General features: G+C 32.2%; 1 protein-coding gene across 1 annotated transcript in view; it reads right to left on the bottom strand.

The window, feature by feature from the left end:
• The window catches only part of Glurb (metabotropic glutamate receptor B), a 128,100-nt gene extending 107,755 nt beyond the window's left edge, over window positions 1-20,345 (bottom strand). The window contains exon 1 of the mRNA XM_031917115.2: window positions 20,271-20,345. Within this exon, the coding sequence (XP_031772975.2) occupies window positions 20,271-20,292 (22 nt within the window). The 5' untranslated portion in view covers window positions 20,293-20,345. The remainder of the gene's footprint in view (window positions 1-20,270) is intronic.
• Between the last annotated feature and the right edge of the window lie 262 nt (window positions 20,346-20,607).

Below are 20,607 nucleotides of genomic sequence, written 5' to 3'. Positions count from 1 at the left end.
AATTCTAACATTATTTATAAACGCGATTTGGGAATTATGAGATTAGCATCCTAGAAAATATCATAACGGCATTACGTCGATCGTATCGATTTTCGACGACATAAAACTGCACTTCCGTATATTAAATCCCCCTGTTGGGTAAATTTTCATATCGAAGGAAAATTGTTTCGCAGGCCACAATTTTGCCACAAGTTTGATTCGCAAAAATGTCGTTGAAATATAAAATATGAAGTTTCTTCGAGAAATTTAGACATTCGTTATCGAGATTAGTGTATTATTGGAAATTTATACAGGTTAGAAAACTATTAACTTGTATTCGGAATCAACGATCTATACAATACCGCATGCCTCTACCGCATTTGGTTCCTGTGAAATTTAACAAATTGACCGCACATTCCTTATTGGTGTACGTGCAGTCTCTCTTGTGTTCATTCCAGTCTTAATTAAAAATGGATACAATGAAATACTTGGATGGTATCGTATGTCATTTTAATCTGATATTTAATCTAACGATAGCAAGAGTGAATAATGAATAGAAAATTGTTGTTGTTGCATAATATGTAAATTTTTATATTAAAAATTTGATATAGCAGATCGTGTAAAAAAAATTTAGATTTATTAAATTTATAATTTAGAAAGAATTTTATTTATTTGTGTAAAGGGAAATGGTGTATATATGATGAGACATAGTATTCATAAACTATTCGTTTATATATTATTCGTTTATAATTTGTATGTACAACTGATTTAAACAAGTAAAATATTAATCGTACAGTGTATGTTTAATAATAATTATTATTAATTTGTTTATAACCGGAATTTTGCTTGCGAAGCAAAATATAAATGTAGCATGATGGAAGAATTAATAATTCGTATAAACATATTAATAAATAATAATATGCTAAAAACACATAAAATATAAATACACTTAAAGATTCTGATTCTAGTTGCGTGTTATTAACGACGCGATATAATTCAAATTCATTTATTTTTCACGCTTCGTTTTTCTATTATTAATGAATTCTTCAATTTAAGATTGATTAAAAAATTACAGCAATAAACAACAATTTTATCATCATTCATTTCACAGCGTGATGATATAAAAATTATTCCACATATTTTACACAATTTAATTTCATTTATTCGTTTTTATTCAACATATTTCCACCATATTTTTCTTTTATTCCTCATTTCTAACGAGTTCCACAATCTTAAAATAATTGAAAAGAAAAAACGATATACGATATAATTCATTCAAAACAAATGTTATTCGAATATTATTGAAAATTGTTATCGTTCCACGTTAATTAAACCAATAAAAGTGAAATCCAAGAACAATATCGATATCAAATATCGGTATATAATTTCCAATACTTCTAAATTTACAATAACAACAAGTCGTCACCAAATATTCAATTGTCATCAATGAATAAATTATTTTTATTTCTTTTTCCAAACGAGAATTTTTAATCTCACATTGTTTGCATCGTAGTCAGATGCAGTGTAACAAATAAGAAATCTCAATTTACAAGCTAACAGTGCTGTAATAAATAATAACAATACTGGCCACAATAATTGTTGGTAGAGAAAGATGGCATCGTGCTACTTTCAGAATTGCTTCGCCAAGAAGATCTAGATTTAGATGGTGACATCTAAAGATTGTCACCATTTCTTTTTCCATTCTTGAAGAAGAGAGACATCCTCTTTGGGAGTGAAGAAAATGATAACGAAGTATATCGGAAAAAGCTTTGGACACTTGACCTTTAAGATATTCAAACGAATTCCCTTATGGATATTTTGCAAAGTTTCCAGAAAGTTTCAAGAAATTCGCTCCCTTTGGGTCGTGGGTGTAGATTCGTAATGGAAACTAATCGAGAAGGTATCGATATTCGATGACTGCTTGAGTTTTGCTTCAGAATGGCTCTTAAGTGATTGGTTCTTGGGTAGGATGAAGGGTAATTAATAGGATAATTTCTCGTTGATTTAACGACGATTTTTTGGAAAGCACATATGGCCATTCTCGCAATTAAATTTAGAATTTCTAGACAATGAGCAAAATTTTTATATTTCAGATTAAAAATTTTTCGCTCGAATCATGCAATAATTCACATACATATAAAAACGTTTTTACCATAGATTTTTCGTTCAATTTTGTTTCGTTCAAAAATTCTAATCAATAATTAATCAAACAATATATTCAATTCTCCATGGCAATGATAAAATATCATCCATTTCTGTCGCTTGCCTTGATCAGTTCAAAAATAAATTTTGCTTTTTTTTAATATTTATTTTCATCTATGCAGAGATGAATTTATATTTTATGTATTGTTTGTTCAGTCTCAAAAAGTTTGGGATTATTTAGCAAATGAAAAAAATAAACGTTTCCTAATACAAATTATCAACAATGTTTATTCGATAATCAAATTCAAAAGTATAAATTATTCTCGTCACATATCTCGTTTTGTTTAACTTAAACTTAATACAATATAAAATTCATTCCACGCATTTTCATTTAACAAGGACAGCACATTTCTTACGTTCGTTATGTTTTTTACCTCCCAAAAAAAAAAAAAAAAAAAAAATGAAGGATCCTCATTCAGATTCGATATGCGATTCGTAACAAAAACATGAGCGACGCGACGTACGAAAATGGCGACTGGCGGTCCAATCCGTCAAATGTGGCAAGAAAATCTGTTGCGGACACGTTAAGAAATCGTAGTGCATTATCACAGACGGAGGAAAATAGATTAGGCGTGTTTTTTTATGCGGTTACTTAGGAGATCGTAAGGAGAACGAGGTGACTCGCCTTGGTAAATTCGTGCCGGAAGCTCTGCGCTTTGCCGATAAATTTTCGCCATAGAGGGTGGAGATAAGGGCGTTGTTAACCGGCTGGACAGCACCGTGTAATCGTGCGTGATTCGTGGACGAAAACTCGGACCTTTTTCCTCGAAATCCTTCCCTCCTCTCTAATCGTACAATTGATCTAGCCTTTCTCGACCTGTTAATTCGATCCTTTTCTCAAGGGAGAGACGAATGAAAAATTGGCAGGTTTTATCTTTGATTCATGCACAAGTGTGCTTTGCAAGAATTGGAAATTTGGATTACAAGGAGAAGAATTGCAACGAATATCTTAAGAATAAAATTTAGTTTGAAAATGTATGCATAGATATAAATTTTTATGGTTTGGTGAAATTTAAAAGAAGATTAATGATAATTGTATTCAATTTATTTTTACTCAATATTTATTCTTGAATAATTATAGAATCGTAGAATACTTATACATCTCATATTCTTCTGTTTGAATACGAGATGTATAAGGATTAGCAAGTAGTATAGGTGTATCGCTGGTTAGACAAGTGGAGTTCCTTAAATATAAATCGTTTATTCTAATATTCATGTTGTATCTACAATCTCAATTTGATTTTCATTTTGATACATTATGAATTTTAAATTTGCAAAGTTTAAATGAAAGTTTCGTCATAAGTTTAAAAACTTATATCTCGAGCCAGTTACAGAAATTTCAGATTCTGTGCTATCTTTGTTTCTAGTTTACATTGTTATCTCGATGTTGAACTTTCTGAGAAGCTCGGGGTCCCCTATCAGAATTCCTTTTTCCATTTCATTAGTTTCTTTTCTTCTCGAAACCGGTTACGAATAAATAGAAATGTAATCTTTTTCATTCCTCTCATAATACGTTCTTAACGAGGTAAATTTTTCTAAAAAAAAAAAAAATAAATAAGTAAGTAAATAAATAAATAAATAAATTTCATTTAATCAATCAATTAAGAATAACTGAAATAATTCTTACTTGTTTCATCACAATACTTTTACTTTATAAAAAGTATGATTTCGACGAATTTCTTTTATCTTTAGTTAATTTTATTAAGTTCGTTTTTTAACATTCATCTCCCTCTGAGAAGATGATCGATGAAAATTAAGAGTCTTCGAAAAGAGTTCTTAGAGATTTAGCTCAGAGATTCAATTAACACATTTGCTACTGAATTACGCACTCGATTTCTATAAATATAACCATTAGATAACTGTATTCGTCGATCTATGAAACGTGAATACCTTCTAATCAGGTTCTATTCAATTCGTTTCCTGGGGATTCTCGACTCCGTCTCTTAAACGACTTGGTCACTGATTTATTCGTAATTCATTTCGAAATTAAACGTCGATCGTTACATTTACACCGACGACTTCTTTGACAGGAATATTGAGAAATTCGATATAACGCTTCGTTAAATCGTTTATGAAAGAATATTTACGCCAATGTCAAGGGACGTGGTGTTAATTGCATTTCATACAACCGACTGTTTGTACTTATAATTCTATCATTTAACTTGCTGTCCAATGTTGAACAACATTAAAATGCTTTGATCTCGTCGTGTGTCGAGTTGATTATTTTCTTAAACCTTGAAAAAAGGATTTAATTAAATAAGGATATGCGACAATTGGAGGATATCCTAGAAACAATATTTTCGAAAATATAGAATGTATTCCCTTCCCTTTTGAAATTTCATTTTCAAAAAAATCTTAGTTCGAAAATAAAACACATTTGGCGCACCTCGCTTGATGCAGTTGGTTGGATGTTCGACGACGAATTTTCAAACACAAAAAACTTTTTCTCAAACACGAAGGTAGCAACGAAAATATTTTATTTCTTATTTTCGCTCCATCTCCATATATACATATAAAACACAAAACACGTATGCAGATCTTCTGTATCTTTCTTTATATTTGCCACGTTTCGTTTCTTACGATGCCACATCACATCGAATTCGAATCACACTTTTTGAATGAATTTCGGATTCTTATCGCTTGTATCGATAATCGAGAAAAAATTTTGGAAATAAAAAAAGATGCTCGTAACAAAAGTAAGAAAGAAGCGATAAAAGGAAAGGATGCATGAATCGAGATCGAAGATCGTAGGTCTGACCTCGTTTCCACAGAGAATGGATTATCCATTGTCCTTGCCAATATCCGCTGATAGTTCCACGTATTTTCGAGGGGAGGATTCCCAACTAGTTCTGCAAAACGATTTTTTTCTCCTCCCCGATATTACGTCCATGCCGAGATCTCTCCTCTTTTATATTTGAAAACCTAATTTGCTTACCACGATCGGCGTCACTGGCTGATTTCATCCTTTCTCGTCCTCCTCCAATATTCTCGCCCCGATTTTTCCAGATATTTGCACGCGCGAATAAAAGCTAGACGTGTTCACCTATCGGAGAGAAAGTTTTGGAAAAAGGCAGATCGATTCCTCTAAATCGTAAGGGAAAGTTGCTCGTAAGGAGTTTCGTTTGTGTCGAGATCTCTTGACTCTTGGTTATCTTCCAGATCTTTTTTTTTTTTATTTTTTTTTTTTTTTCGTTGATCCGTTGAATCTTAGGAAAGTTGTTATCGATCTCTGCACTTTTCGCTCTCGAGAAGGGAGAGAAAGATACGTCGTTGAAATATAAAGAAAGCTGTATACGTGTGTTCAGGTTTTGGTTCTACGCGAGAGAAAATAAAAAGAAAAAAAAAAGAAAATATAAAAAAAAATATAAAGTTGTTTCTTTCGGGGGGACTTTGTTTTCGAGAAAATCGAGTTTGAAAAGTTGTTAGACAAACGTGTGTTTGATCGACCCTTTATTCTACGAATTTTCCCTTTATTCTACTTTCTTATTACACTTGAAATTCAATTTGAGCGAGGAGAGATACGTATACGATGAAACGAAAAGCGTTCTTCGATTGCCAGATATTACTTTGAACGTTAAAATTATACCATTTCTTCTTGGAATTTTTTCTCTTTTCTACAAGCATATAATCGTTTCGTTCCATCGATACGACAAATGTAGTAACTTCTTTTTAAAAGTGAATCTTAAAAAGAATAATTTGATACCCCTTTGTCGTCGAGTTTTTTTTGAATTTCTAATTTTTATACAAAACAATAAATTTGAATAATTGCACGTAATAATATTCAAGATATGAAAATGAAAAAAATAAAATTTACGATTCTAAAATTGCCCTATTCTCGGCAATTTCGTAATTATCATATTCCATTTCCTTTAATCGTAACAATTATCACGACTCATACATATTCATCCTATACAATCACTTGACCAAGCTTTCCCTTCGATCCATTTGGCTGGCCAATAAAAAATTCCAAAGAAAATTTACTCGCGTATAAAGAAGGAGTTATCGTGTATCTCGTTGTGCTCGAGTAATGAGGACTAGGCGCCTACGAGCTTATTAAGAAAAGCCGGTTCCCTCCTTGCCCCCTAAGTGAATATTATTCTTTTTCAACGAACCAGACACGGTATATTTACACGATAAGGATAGTTTACGGGGCTGTTTTCCTCGCGAAAGGGCCACAAACTCGCGGGTAATTGCACCTTTCCACCATTTTCCCCTCTTTATCTGCCTCAAACCTCTTCCGTTTTTTCGATATCCCGTGTCTGTGCCACGCTGGAAAAACCCTCGACCCACCAACTGCGCAATTTTCAGAAAATTTTTCTTATATAAAACTGTAAAATGAAATTTTTCTCCGGTTATATAAAAATTTTTAATGGAATACGAACAAAAAAGAAGAGGGTTGAAGTAATAAAATAAATGTCCGAATGATTGTTAGGAAATTTTGTACTTTTAATTGTTTTTTTTTTTTTTTTTTTTTTTTTTTTTTTACATTTTGAAATGTGGATTCAAAAGGCATTATATACCAAAAATATACTTTTTGTGTGTGATATAAATCGAAAGGGAGTGAATCTTCGTGTAAAAGTAAATCGAAAATTTAGAATAAGAATTTTTAAGTCTTTCTGTTGCATTATATTAAAAAAGAAATATTAAAAATTCATTTTATTATGATATATTCTGAAATACAGGTTTACAATATTTGCTAAAGGCATAGTCGATGAAATCACGATTCCACTTATTCAAATATAAATTTCCAGATATATCATATTCAAAACAAATGAGACGTAATTTCCATATAATCAGACGTTGGAGAAATCATTTTTTTCAAACTAATGTAGCAATTTTCAGAGAGAAATGTTCATGCAATCGTTGCAAAGTTATCGAAGATCTAACAAACATGTTTTATAATCGATGAACGTAAGCAGTGTTATTTATCTGTAATTATTTGGAACGAAGTATAGGAAAAATTGTGATGATTCGATCCCCCCAGCATTGAGAATTAATTAATTAACACTACACGTGTTAAATGCGAGTTATGTGACTTTTGCAATGAAAAGAAAAAGTTATTTGATTGTGAATAGGGAGAGGCGGAATATATTCGGGATGGATGAGGAGATTATATTGTTCGAAGTGTGGATGGGCGTGAGAAAGTTTTGACTAATGAGAATTTGAGTCTGTCGATTAGAAACGTGAATTTACTATCACACAAAGTATTTACGTTGGATTTATATTTCGTTGCTCGTCCATTTTATGTATCTCAAGAAGTTTGTTGTACAATAAGATCAAAGAATCATTTGGTCCTAAATGATTGGGACTGAACTCTGTCTTCTGAATGACACTGTTTCGACTGGATTGATCGAACGAGACTGATTGATATTGATCTAATTGAATCTGAAAGTTGAGTCTGTTAATTAAGGCCCGTTGAGATTGATCTCTGGTAATGAGGGAACTTTGGTATCCAAGAAATTTCGATTTATTCGAAGTTTTGTTTTTCTAGAATATCTGAAAAAAGATATTGCAAGTTTATAAGATAGGAAGGGATAGATTTTTATTCTGAAAGATTCTGAATTCTGAAATTATCGGGAAAAATAATTATAGAATTATAGAAATTATAATAAAATAGAATTTAACTTAATATTTCAAATAATCCAAGTATTTTGAAAAGTATTATTTCTATAAAATAAGATAAAATTAAAATTGTAACGTGTAATCTATTAGAGCAAATATCTTCGAATACACATGCAGTAAATGTTTGTCACATTGGATGATATAGATATCTTGTCAAATAATCAATTCAAAGGAATAATCCTTTTGCATCCACGATCAATATATCAAAATGTGTCTCATGTTATCTAAATATTCCAACAAAAATTAATTCACAAATTAATCAATCAATTTTTGTCGCTTCTTCTTTTAATTTTATTCTAATTTTGATCGAACGAAACATTCTTTCTTAATTATTAAAAATTAAGCACGCGAGATGTAACTCGTCTATATCGATGTATAAAATATTCCGTATTTCTAGATACATGGAAAAAGTTAATCCCGTTCCATTATATTTGCATAAAAGTTAACGTTAATACGTGCAATGATATAATCGTTCCATTATTACAATACGAATTAATCTTTCCATCGATTTTTAATGGATACGAGTAATACGTGTAAGAGGAGAATTTTTATTTCAATCGATATTAAATTCCGTTAATATCAGAATAGATAAAAAAAGACTGACACTTTGAATCTAATTAATAATAAAACTCGAGAGAAAGAGAGAGAGAAATGGAGAAAGTGTAACCATTTTTTAGAATGACCACCTTTTCTCTCTCCTCTTTTGAATCCAATAAAACGAATTTAACGAATAACAGATTGTATGTCGAGTAACAGATGTGCATGTATTCGATAGTACAAAGAGAGCAGAGCTTGTGCCTGATTGTGTCTCTGTACGTAGATCATAACGTTTACATATTCGAGGGATCGTCGATCCTTGTATTATTCTCGATTTTATGAGTATGAATCACGACACATGCGTAAATCTCGACAATATTTCCATGTATATTTGCAGGAATTTATAGGAGGAGCAGTTTTATCGAACCGAATATGCAAATTGAAATATACGTCGAGAAATATTGCCGGTTCAATTATATTTCTTCGTTTATCGAAAATACCATTAATGGGATATTTTTATCGCATTTCTCCACGATGAAAGATGTTTACCTTCAATTATAAATTTTTTTACTCCCCCTTTCTCTTTTATTCACTTTCCTTTATTTAACGTTTATTTTATTCTACTCTCTTCATTTTATTCGCACTAAAGTAATATGTGCTCGATAAAAATATATCGTAGATAGATGATTAAAGTTAAGATACTGTTATTAAAATAATTACGTTTCTATTTTGAATTAGAAAAAAAAAATCTATCTAGCGATTTGATTTTATTCTAAACAACTCTAATCATAAATAATTTTTTATTCCATAGGTATAGATTTTCTTCTCGCTTGCTTCTCGAACGACTTAGAGTCGCAGCTACAACTTAATTAACAGTTCTTACAAATTCATAGTTATAGCCATCTTGAATCGAAACGAGTTTCTCTTCTATATATATATATATATATTGTTCAACCGGTATGAGTCCGTGTGTTGACGACAAATATTGTCTTTGTTAATATTTATTCGAGCTCGGCCATTTGTTTCCCGAGTTTTGTTTCATGCTTCACGATATGCTTTCGCCAAGTACATCCGGAATTTTATTCGTTGCTGCTCGCTTATGAATATAGATCGTTTCCTATCCTATTCTTGTCTTTCTGAAAACGCAATAAATTCGCCATTTTATTTCTCCCTTTCAACTTTCAACAAATATAAAACGCAAGCTAATTTTTATCCATCTATTTTTTTTTTTTTTCTTTAATTCAATTTATCCGATCGAGTCTCGATTGATTGGATGAAAGGATCTGAGGAAGATCTCAAGATGACGAGAAATGAAATATATTCGAAGCATCGTTCACGCGTTAACGAACGTAAACAGGAGGAGAGTTGTGAGAGTAGTCGTGAGAGTTCTTTGACATCTTTTCATTTCGTCTTAATTAACGATCCGGCCGACATCGGAGCGAGTTTTATGAAAAACTCTCGTTCCCATTTAAATAAATAAGCGCATAAGTATATCGACGACGAAACGTCTTGCTTTAGATAGAAGTTTTTCCCCCGTTAAAAAGCTGGAACCTGGTCGTAAGTTTCGAATAACGTCCGACGATGAGCGGATTATTCTACTTGCACGATCTTGCGCGAAGCGAATAAAGCTTGATTCTATTCTATCAATTATTATTGAAATAAAAAACATAGAATCGTGTATTTGTTCATTGATAATCGAACGAATTAAACGATGATAATATTATGTAGATTAATATTATTTCATTTATTCAATTTATGATCATTAAATTTATTAATGATCATTGTTGAAATTATTTACTATCAGGAAAACGAAGTTGTGGCATTGATATAAATAATAATTAATTATTAATTCTTATAACGATAATAATAATAATAATAGGAATTTTTCAAATATATTCACCGCATTGGAAACGAAAGATCTTTTATCCAAAGCCGTACTCTTTGTATCTATTATAATCTCGTTTAATTCAAAACACGAATTCTTTCAAAGCTCCCTTTCGCGAACGGAATCGATAGCCCGATCCATGCTTTTGCTCGCGAAATAAATTCTTATAACGTTGCACAAGGGAGGATATTTACAAAAAAAAGAAAAGAAAAAGAAAAGAAGAATACCTACCAATAATTTGTTATTCTTTGGATGTTACCTTGGTTCAAGCTTGGTTTTAAGTAACGCAAGAGAGCAGAAGAAAGGAAGAGAATGGAAATAGTTCATACGGTAAATTCGCGAAGGTATATACGAACTAAATGAAAAATTTATAATTTGTTTTCATTTTTTGTTTCCTTTTTATTTATTAATCTCTTTCCTTTCTTTCGTAAATAACGAAACTTTTCTTCCTTCCTTTTTTTCTTTTTTTTTTTCTCTTTTCTTATAAAAATGAAACTCGGATGTTCGAAATATCGGATGTAAACAAAATAAGTTGTTCTTTCAAGAGAGTTTTTACCATAATTTTACAATCTTCTTTTAACGTTATTTTTATTCTATATTATCATATACTTGATACGATTACTTTTACTGGATGATATTAATTTCAAATTGGTCACAAATTCCAGACAATTATTACTCGATTCATATTTAAAATTATTTCTGATTTAAACGATGTTCTTTTCCTCCAAAAAGAAAAAAAAAACTCTATCGAATATTCGTGTTTCCCAATATCGATTCACTATTTCATTTATTCCTATAATTTCTTTATGAAAAGATAAAAAAAAAAAAAAAAATAAACATACTTCCACTTTACGTAGTTAATTAGAAAAATATTTACAAATTATATTTTTCATCCCACAATGCGATACGAAAACGTAATTATTATTAAAACGAAGAAAAAAGAATTCGAACAACATCAACGTTAATTGGTTATTGGTTTTTATTATAAATTTTTCGTATTTATATAATTTTTTTTTCTCAAATGAAAAAATATTCCCTGGAAAAGGAAAAGAGAGAAATATTTCTTTTATGCGTGTTAATTAGTTTATGGAATCGAATTTTGGGGATCGATATTTGGTATTTTCCCAATTCCATTCAGTTAATGTTAATTAACCACGTATACCTAGAAATGCCACTATAATCGTAATAACCGGGCAAAAACAGTCGCTACATTGTAATTTGAAATTGTAATTAGGAAATTCAGGGTGCATTGTCTCGCCTTTGATCAAATTAACGTTAATGTTCATCGAAATGAAACGGAAAAAATTACGGAGGGTCTCGAATATTCTAGCACGTTTGTTCGAGGAAACAAAGGAACAGGAAAGTTTAATTTACAATAGTTAATCACGTCAAAGTATTCTATATTATTGTCAAATTCTTCGTGATACATTGTCGTCGTGCTAAATTCGATTCAATGAAAATTTCACCAATAAATAACCGGTTCGATATATTTGTATTTTTGAAATTTTACTCCATCTTCATTATTGTTCTTTATCGAATGGGAATTAAAAATTGGAAATTGAAAATAAATTGGATAAAATGGATTGTCATGAATTTTATTAACGTAACTATCTTTTTGGAGCAATGAGGATTTCGAAATAACGCACAAAGCGGTGAAAAGGAATATGAGAATTTTCAAGAGAATTTCAAGAAAAGAGCAATGTATTTCATAATGTTTTCTTGGCGGCACTATTTTTGTTCCACATATTACGTGCTAATGCACGCCGAATGGAAAAGTTTTTCTCCACGAATGAAACGTAATTTTTTTTTTTAAATACAATTCCTTCTTTTTTTTTTTATTCTCCATTTTTTTTTTTTTTTTTTTTTGGTGCATATTCTTCCCAATGTTGCAACCATACGAGAGATGAAAATTTTTGAAATATTTATACCGCAAAATAACATATGCTTCCTACGTATAAACTGGTGAATATATAAGGTGTTTCAGAAATGGTGATATAACTAAACAGAAGGCTTCATTCATATGCAAACGTATAAAAATCTTAAATAGGATATTCTGTATTCTAGGAGGAAAAAATGGAAATAAAATTCGTTCGTTTGAGGCTCCGTTTTCGAGAAAATTGAGTTTAAAAATTTGTCGAGTAACGTGGCTAATTCCCATTGGTGTGGATAGAATGTTGAAAACTTTTATTCGAAATTCTGTTTCCTCTGGAAAACGAGGGCCTCGAACGAAATGTTATTTTATACTTTTCAATAATATTTCCACGTAAAATAATTTTTAACCCGATTGTTCTATCCTCAGGCATTTCTGTATATATGTATACGTGTTTTGAATTAACGTATAAGGTTTAAAAAAGTAAAAAGAAAAAGGCAAGAGTGGAATAACAACATATCCACGTTCCAGTAGACATTCATATGCACGTGTTTTACGAATCTATGAAAGAATTAGTGAAACCTGCTTTTGTCTTGAATACTAATATAAAATTGTATCAGGAGATGCGCGTAAAAAAAAACTAAAGAATTATATCCAATTATATCGATCGTTGTATTAAACTTGAGCACATTTTTTAAAAATAATTTTTTATAAAAATATTTTTTTTATTTTTTTTTTTTTTGATTGCTAAATTTTGTATTGCCATCAACAATCTTCTTTAATGGTTCTCGATAGAAATTATTTAAATTTGATATCGAAGAGAATACAGACATTACATTTTTTTCAATGGATCAATCAATATTTGTTTAATATTTATACTTGTGGAAAGTAAATAATTAAATAAATATTCAGTAAAATAAATCGTAAAAGTATGGAATAAATCGGATAGAATCTTTTATTTAATAAAATTTTGTTTTGAAATGTGAAAGTAATCGGTCTTTGCTACGGTATAATATAACAAGTATAGACAAGGAGAGCAAGTAGTGTGAGAAGGATAGAGATACGGTAAAAATTATGAAATCAGCGCCATCTCTAGAGTGCCGCAAAGCAAACGTATATTAAACAAGGAGAGAATAGGTAGAAAAGGATAGAGATAGAGTAAGAATTGATCAGTAGCGGCATCTCTTGCGTATTAAAGAAGTTTCTTTGAGGATAAAGTGAATTAAGAATTGATTAATGGCGCCATCTCTTGAATGCCAATCACATCTTTTTAAAAAATTCAAGAGATGGCGCCAGTAGTAGGTTTGTACCATATTTCTATCTTTCTCTCAGTATACTTTCCTTGTTTATATCTGTTTCATCCGCGCCAAACTAGAGATGGCGCTGAATGTATAATTTTTAACCTATCTCTATCCTTTTTTCACTATTTACTCTCCTTGTTTACACCTAGCCTTGGCGCGTGACCACAATCGAATCTTTTCACCATTTCTCTTTCAAAATTATAATATAATATTACGCAATATTTAGTCATAGAATATTTGTTTTATTTCATATTTGTAACTTTACATTGAAATTTACTTTCAATTCCTCCAATCGTAACTAACGCCGCAATCCTGTACTTCTTTTTTCAGAAATTATAATTTCGAATATAAATATTACATTTCGCGCGACGAAGCATTTACTTTAAGAAATCTGTGATAACATCGCAACAATCATGGAAATCCAGTAAAAGAATAATTCATTCGATCGAACTTATAGACATGGAATGAATAAAAATGTAGTAAAGTACAAACAATTTTTCGAATTTTCTCGACATTCGCCAGGATTAAACTTAACACTCCTTGAATTTTACATTACTGTTTGCATCCTCGTGAATCAATATCAAAACGATATCGATTTTTCCCTCTTCTTAAAGCTTCGGAGAAAGGAAAATCATCCCTATTACCTTTCGAAATGTTGTTCGCACGTTCGATTCGCTATTTTCGTATTCGTATCGCGCGGTAACAATCGGTATTCATATCGGGATCGTTGTCTGCTCGATTATAAACAAGCTTTTGTCGATTCCACGGTAATTTCAGCCCGAGATCACAACGCGATATCCCTCAGGTATATGCATATGAATAATAGTGGCTGCAAGAGTTAATTCTCGTTCATGGAGAATCACGTCGTACATTAAACTTCGATATTCGTGTTACTCCCTTGGACGAATAGAGAGTTGTTCTCGTTAATCTCGATCCTCTTCAGAAGTAATATCGAGGAAACTTTTCTTTTCGAAAATAATAATGAAAATGTCGAATGGTTATTGCAAATTATAGAATTATTTTATTCCGTGCATTTACATAAAATTCGAATGTAGAAAAATCCAGAAAATACGCGCGAACTAATGTGAATTGTTGTGCATTGTTGTGTCATTGATTTCATATAAAAAAATTTCATTTTCTCTACGCAAAATTCACAGGAAGATTTCAAGATTATTTCTTTTCATATTCATCGAAAATCATTTCAAAACTACAGGGAAACTGAATTTAACTTTCAAAAAAGTTTTTTTTTAAATACATGATTAGTATTTGCAGAAACGATCAGCTTTGATAGAAATGAACGTGGTTTGATTTCTACGAACGTGTAAATTTTGTTCGCAGTAGAAGAAAAAAAAAAAAAAAAGAAAACACGAGATGCATTAAACGAGCAGGTTTTTCGAAAAATGAGACAAGTGGAACAAAAAATTTCTCGTCCCTAGTTACCGAGCTTTATACGAATTTATGCATCTTGTTAGAATGACTCGTAAATCGTTTTTGCCCTCGGCCGCAAGCTCAACGAAATTGGAAATTTTTTTTTTTCTTTTGCGATCAATGTAATAGAAGTTTCAGAAAATTTGAATACCATACAGCCTTATTACATGAGCTATCGAATCCACTGTTTTTCACAGAATTCCCCTGAAATGTATCGATTTTAACGATTACAATTTTGATTAACAACAATTACGCGATTGATAACAATGATGATGTTGATTAATTTGCGTGAAATATATAACACACGAATTATATTCATGGGATATTTAACAAATTCGCGCAAGAGAAAGAAGTAAATCATAAATATTTTTGCTCTTCACTGAAATGTGTCGGTTAACGATTACAATTTTGATTAACAACAACTACACGATTGATAACAATGATGATGTTGATTAATTTGCGTGAAATATATAACACACGAATTATATTCATGGGATATTTAACAGAGAGAATGAAGTAAATCATAAATATTTTTGCTGTGTTTTGTTTTGTTTTTTGATTTCTCCTTTTTCGATATTTTCCCAAAAAGTATACACAGTTTACAGCATTTCATCTCGGTTTTAGTAAATATTTCCTTAATTACGATTTCAAAAAGATGAACGGAACTTGGTATCGTTAATCTTTTTTAATCTCTTCCTGTCGCTCGCCCTTTTCCTCGCTCGAATTTTTATTATTCCCCAGAAGAAAGTTTAAATCAACTCTTTCCTCGAGGAAAGGAACGAAATATCGTTGAAAAATATTCTTGACCACTGCGTTCATCCCTCTTACGAAACCCTCTGAAACCCTCTCTTTGATCTTTTCGTCATCTTCTTCGAAACTTATTCTTTTTCTGAGCGAACCGTTCTTAAATCAATCCCGATATAAATTACAGGACACGCCTCGTCTCTTCCCTACGATTTCCTTCCCCTTCCTTCGCGCAAACGATCGATAAGAAATGGTGGATTCGCTATTCCCTTATTTCTTCGTGATCTCTTCTTGCTCGAGCGTGCGGATAAGCACCGAGTCTGAACGATCGTTCGAGAGAATTGCTCGATTGTTCGTGGAGGAAACAGAGAGGATCCTAATTAACTTATTTCGTGGCGACGTCGCCGTACCAACATCTATCTATCCATCTTCAATCCAAACTGTCTCGTGGTAAACTGACATCGCGATGGCTCCCCGCATTCACGATATCCATCCCGGGGAAATTGAATTCCAAAGAGCTTATCATCCAAATTCTCCATAGATTAGAACTCACGATGCACGTGTACGCCTGTATTACGTTATTTTTGAATCAAAATTAAAAGGGAGAAAAATTTAAGCGCGACAAAGTTGGTTTTAGTTGGTTTAAAAATGCAAAAAGTTTCCCCGAGGAAAATTATTTGAAAGGAAAATGATTTCTTTTTCAATCCCCCTTGAAGCGATTGTTAAAAATTTTCGTACGATTTTCATTCGTTCCGCAATCGTTTCATTTATTTCATTCGAAATCAAAATCAAAGAGAGGTTCTTTTGTGTTAAAAAACATGAAATAATTCCTTGTTTTCCTTGTTCGAAATACGAAAGACTTTGGAATAAAGAGTCACGTCCCTTTTCAAAGATGTTTGCTCAAAGTCGAAGAAGTTATTGTACGCTTTAATTAAAAACGTTACGCGCTAACAACTCTTTAAACGATTTGTTTCAATCTCCCATGAAATTGTAGAAAATAAAATCTTGCTTGTTTTAGCCAAGGGGGGAGGGGGAGGGGAATATTCAATATTTTTCTTCTTTTTCTTTTCTTTTTTCTTTTTTTTTTTTTTGAGATTTAACCGTGAACCGTGAATAAATATTTCAGAACGATTTCAATTATTCGCAGCCCGACTTGTGTACAATCGTGCAAAGGTATCGAGCAAAGTAATATTTCGAATTAAAATGAATGATTTCATTTAGAAAATTGACTTGTAGAAACTGATGTTTCCTTTCACAAATTTCTCGCTAGATCGATCAAGTTTTCAATTTCTTTAATGGAAACTTTCCAGTTCCAGAAGTAGAAATTCTTCTACAGTCTACTTAATTGTAAGAAAAACTTTCGAATAATTAATCTCCTCGGTACAGTTTTGACACGTTCTGAAACGGAACGAATATGAAATGAAAAGCGAAGTTAGACGTTTCTTCTAAAACGCGTTCTAGCAAATATTACTACAATGTTCTTAACGGAATTTCGTTTGAGAGGTTGCAAGAAAATCAACTCAATAATACATAATTACATTTATAGATACGGGAAATTAAGTATACTTCTCTCATCACTATATTTCACGAATACACACACAGGATGGAATATTAAAAAGAATAGTTAATTCAATAATAACGATTCTACTACGTTCCTTTCTACGATCGCTAGATTTCGCAATATGTATGCATAGAATAAATACAGGAGCAAAAGTCAATCAAGAACTATTCTATATTTTCTCTCATCCCCTACTTTCCCTTTCACAAGGGATACAAGGAACAAAGAATCCAACTTTGGAAAGAGGCTATCGTTCACCAACTCGTATAGAAACGTGAAACCAGTCGACTATTCACAAAGGCCTCGTTTCTCCTCAAATTTCCACGCTCGATACCCTTCCATTCCTTTCATCGGTACGCGGATAGGTGCATGCACAGTTTTCACCGCGCAATTTTACATTTGGCGCATCACCACGTCGCGGTTTGCATTCACGTGTCGGGTGAAAAGGGCGCGGAATCTATCAAACATCGCCATCGATCGTTGCTTGGAAAACGGCAAATTAAGACCTTGGCATTGGCGAAATATCTGGGTCGAGGGTTTCCATCAAAGAATCGGTGAGATGGAGTCTCGGTATACACAGTGTCCCCAATATCGAGCATTTCATTTCATGGAAAAGTAAGCCAGAAGGAAATATATATACATTTTTTTAATTTCTTTGTTGTTTCTGAAGCGAAAACATACGAAATTAATTTTCTTCATTGATTTTTAGAAATTAAGGACGTTGGATCTCCATTTTTTTTCCAAAATTAAGGACGTTAAAACTTATTATTCTTTTGTTCATTTTTAAATATGTTTATCCATTAATAGTTTCGATTAGTTTTTAATTCCACTCGTGTTTGAAAAAAAAAACTCGATTCGTTCGAAAACTTCAAATTTTTATAATTGGACACCTTGTATATTTATCATGGAAAAAAGGTAACGGGAAGAAAAAACGGGAAAAGCAACGTGAGAGAAATAGATCTTGTGCTCTCGAATTTCCAACGTAATTTCGAAATCCTTTGAACTGCTAAATTCGTTACTTTCCTCGAAGAAAATAATAATAGCAAAAATATATATATTTAGAAATAGTTTGATCATTAACAAAGCGCGTTGATTTTTTCTGGGCTCAGTTTATTTAGTAAATATGACGTTTCCTCGAGAATAATACGATAACATGAAAAACAAGGAAGGGAAGAAAGTTGGAAAGAAGAATTTTAGAGGTATTCTCGATATACGTATATTTCTCCTTCTACAAGAGAATATAAAGTATCCATATAAAGGATACCTTAGTTTTGCGAGCTGTCACAAAGTTTTTATAAAGTGGTAACAAATGTTGTTGTCACGTAACGTGTACGAAAGTGAGGTAAACGCGCAACGAGAGTTGTTATTTTCAATTTAACGCGAGAAATTTTTATTTTCATTAGAGCGAATTACTCGTTTTCTCAAATGGACTGAGATTTAGAGAAATAATACGAGTGGATCGAAATTTATATTAATAGCTTTAAATATATTTTTAATGTAATATTTGTGAATTCCTTTTGTATCGAAAAGTATATAAAATGATATCTGTTTTTTTCATCCTAATATTCAAATATTAAAAAATATCCAGCCCTTCCTAAATATTTTACAATTTATTGATTTCCAATGTAATTTTAACATAAAAATTTATGAGAATCTATGTGTCACAGAATATGAAAAGTTAATTGAATTCTATCGTAAATTCTTGTATTCACGGTGTCACTCGATGAAAAGTATCGAGAACAATCCTGCTGCTACGGAAGAATCCGATATATCTTTTTGTTTTTCTTTTTTTTTTCATTGCGAATCCCTTTCACGGATGAGAAACAATATTTTCACCGTGTATAAATTAAAACCGAGTTTTACCTGTTACTTCAAAATAAGAACGCGTAATTACGATCTCGTTTCAATGTCGAGAGTTGATTAATATTTAACCAACTTTATATTTGTTTCAATTTTCATCCCTCCCTTTGACAGTCGTTGTTAATTATTATTTTCAAGACAATGAATTCGAGGCCAGTTTCAAAGAGGTCTCAGTTGCATAATCTCGATGCATCCTCGTTGGATGTAACCTACATTCGCGGATTTACAATTGTTGTTTTTCTCATCTTTGGACACGTGGAAACTACAACGCGTCGTCAGGCCAGTATCGAGTAAGAGATTCGAGTTAAGCCACGATTTCTCTCGATTATCGTTTCTAGAGTTTCTTTTTTTTTTATTTATTTTTTTTTTATAGCCATCTTTCTATAGAAAAGTTTTCGAAATTCGAAAGGAAGCGTTTTTTTTATTTTCTTTTTTCTTTTTTGCCACGTTGTGCAAACCTTGCCGTGCCACGAACGACGAATCCATTCCAAGTTTCTTTCTCATTCAACGTTATCTCTCCGCTATTGTTAAAGATAGGGAGAAAGTTTCTCGAGAAGCAACTTGTAGACACATTCTCTCGTATTTGTTAACCATAGGGATAAAATTGTTCGGGGTCGCATGGATTTTCGTCTTTTGTCGGGAATCATTTCTCTGAGCGATGCAATGGTCGACCGATATTTCGATAATAACATTGTTTTCTTCTATCGATCGCGAGAATAAATATAACACGCAACCGTCTCGCGTTTCCTTCATTACGAGAATAAGCTACGTTTTCAACAAGATTTTTTTAAGAAAGTCCCGTAAGCCGAACGGGAGAATTTTTTGCTCAACAACTTTAAGATAATTCTTTTGAGGATTGACATAATTAAAAGAAATAAGGAAGAAAGAAAGGAAGAAAAAGAAAAGAGTTAAATCTTTCGTTTAATAAAACCGAACGAATAATTAGACCTCGTTCTAAAATTCTCTCTAAAATTTCAAAACTTGAGAAAACAATATCATGAAATTCTCCTCGCTTCCCGTTTATCAAGAAAAAGAAGAAGAAGAAAAACTGAAACATCGCAATATTCAATAATTCACATTTAGAAAAATATCTTTCGAATCACTGTGCAACCTAGAATTATCAATTAATTCCACCTTTGGATTAACGGCGATTGGCTCGAATTAACACATCCTCGATCCCCTAACGAGCAATTACGGTATCAGTGGGTAATTGCGAGTATAATCGGGCATTAATCACCATCGAGCTGTCGTCTACCGGGCCCGAGTCTAGATAAATGAACTTACCTTTGATGAAATCCACGGCCATTTCCAGACCGTACGTGTCCTTGTCGCAATCGTCGAGGATATGGGCGCCTATCTTGACACCGGGCACGATTCCACGATCGTTCAACTTGTCCAAAGTGTAGAGCATCGCCTCGAGGGCTTGGACACCGCCCTGCGGCATCACGGGGCCGCAGGTGACGTTGTCCTCCCTCTCGTGCACCATCATCAAACCGCCCAACACTAAATCCCCTTCCACAACAGCGCTGTGTTTAACCGGCCATTGAGGCTCGGTCTCGGTCTGAGACGAGTTATCAGCGTTTCGAGAGATCGAGTCCACGGTCGCGCGGAAATCTTGATA

Source organism: Apis florea, unplaced genomic scaffold (assembly GCF_048593485.1).
Source record: "Apis florea isolate Af1SG1 unplaced genomic scaffold, ASM4859348v1 contig_3587_pilon, whole genome shotgun sequence".
Classification (NCBI taxonomy): domain Eukaryota; kingdom Metazoa; phylum Arthropoda; class Insecta; order Hymenoptera; family Apidae; genus Apis; species Apis florea.
This window is presented reverse-complemented; position numbering and strand designations above follow the sequence as displayed.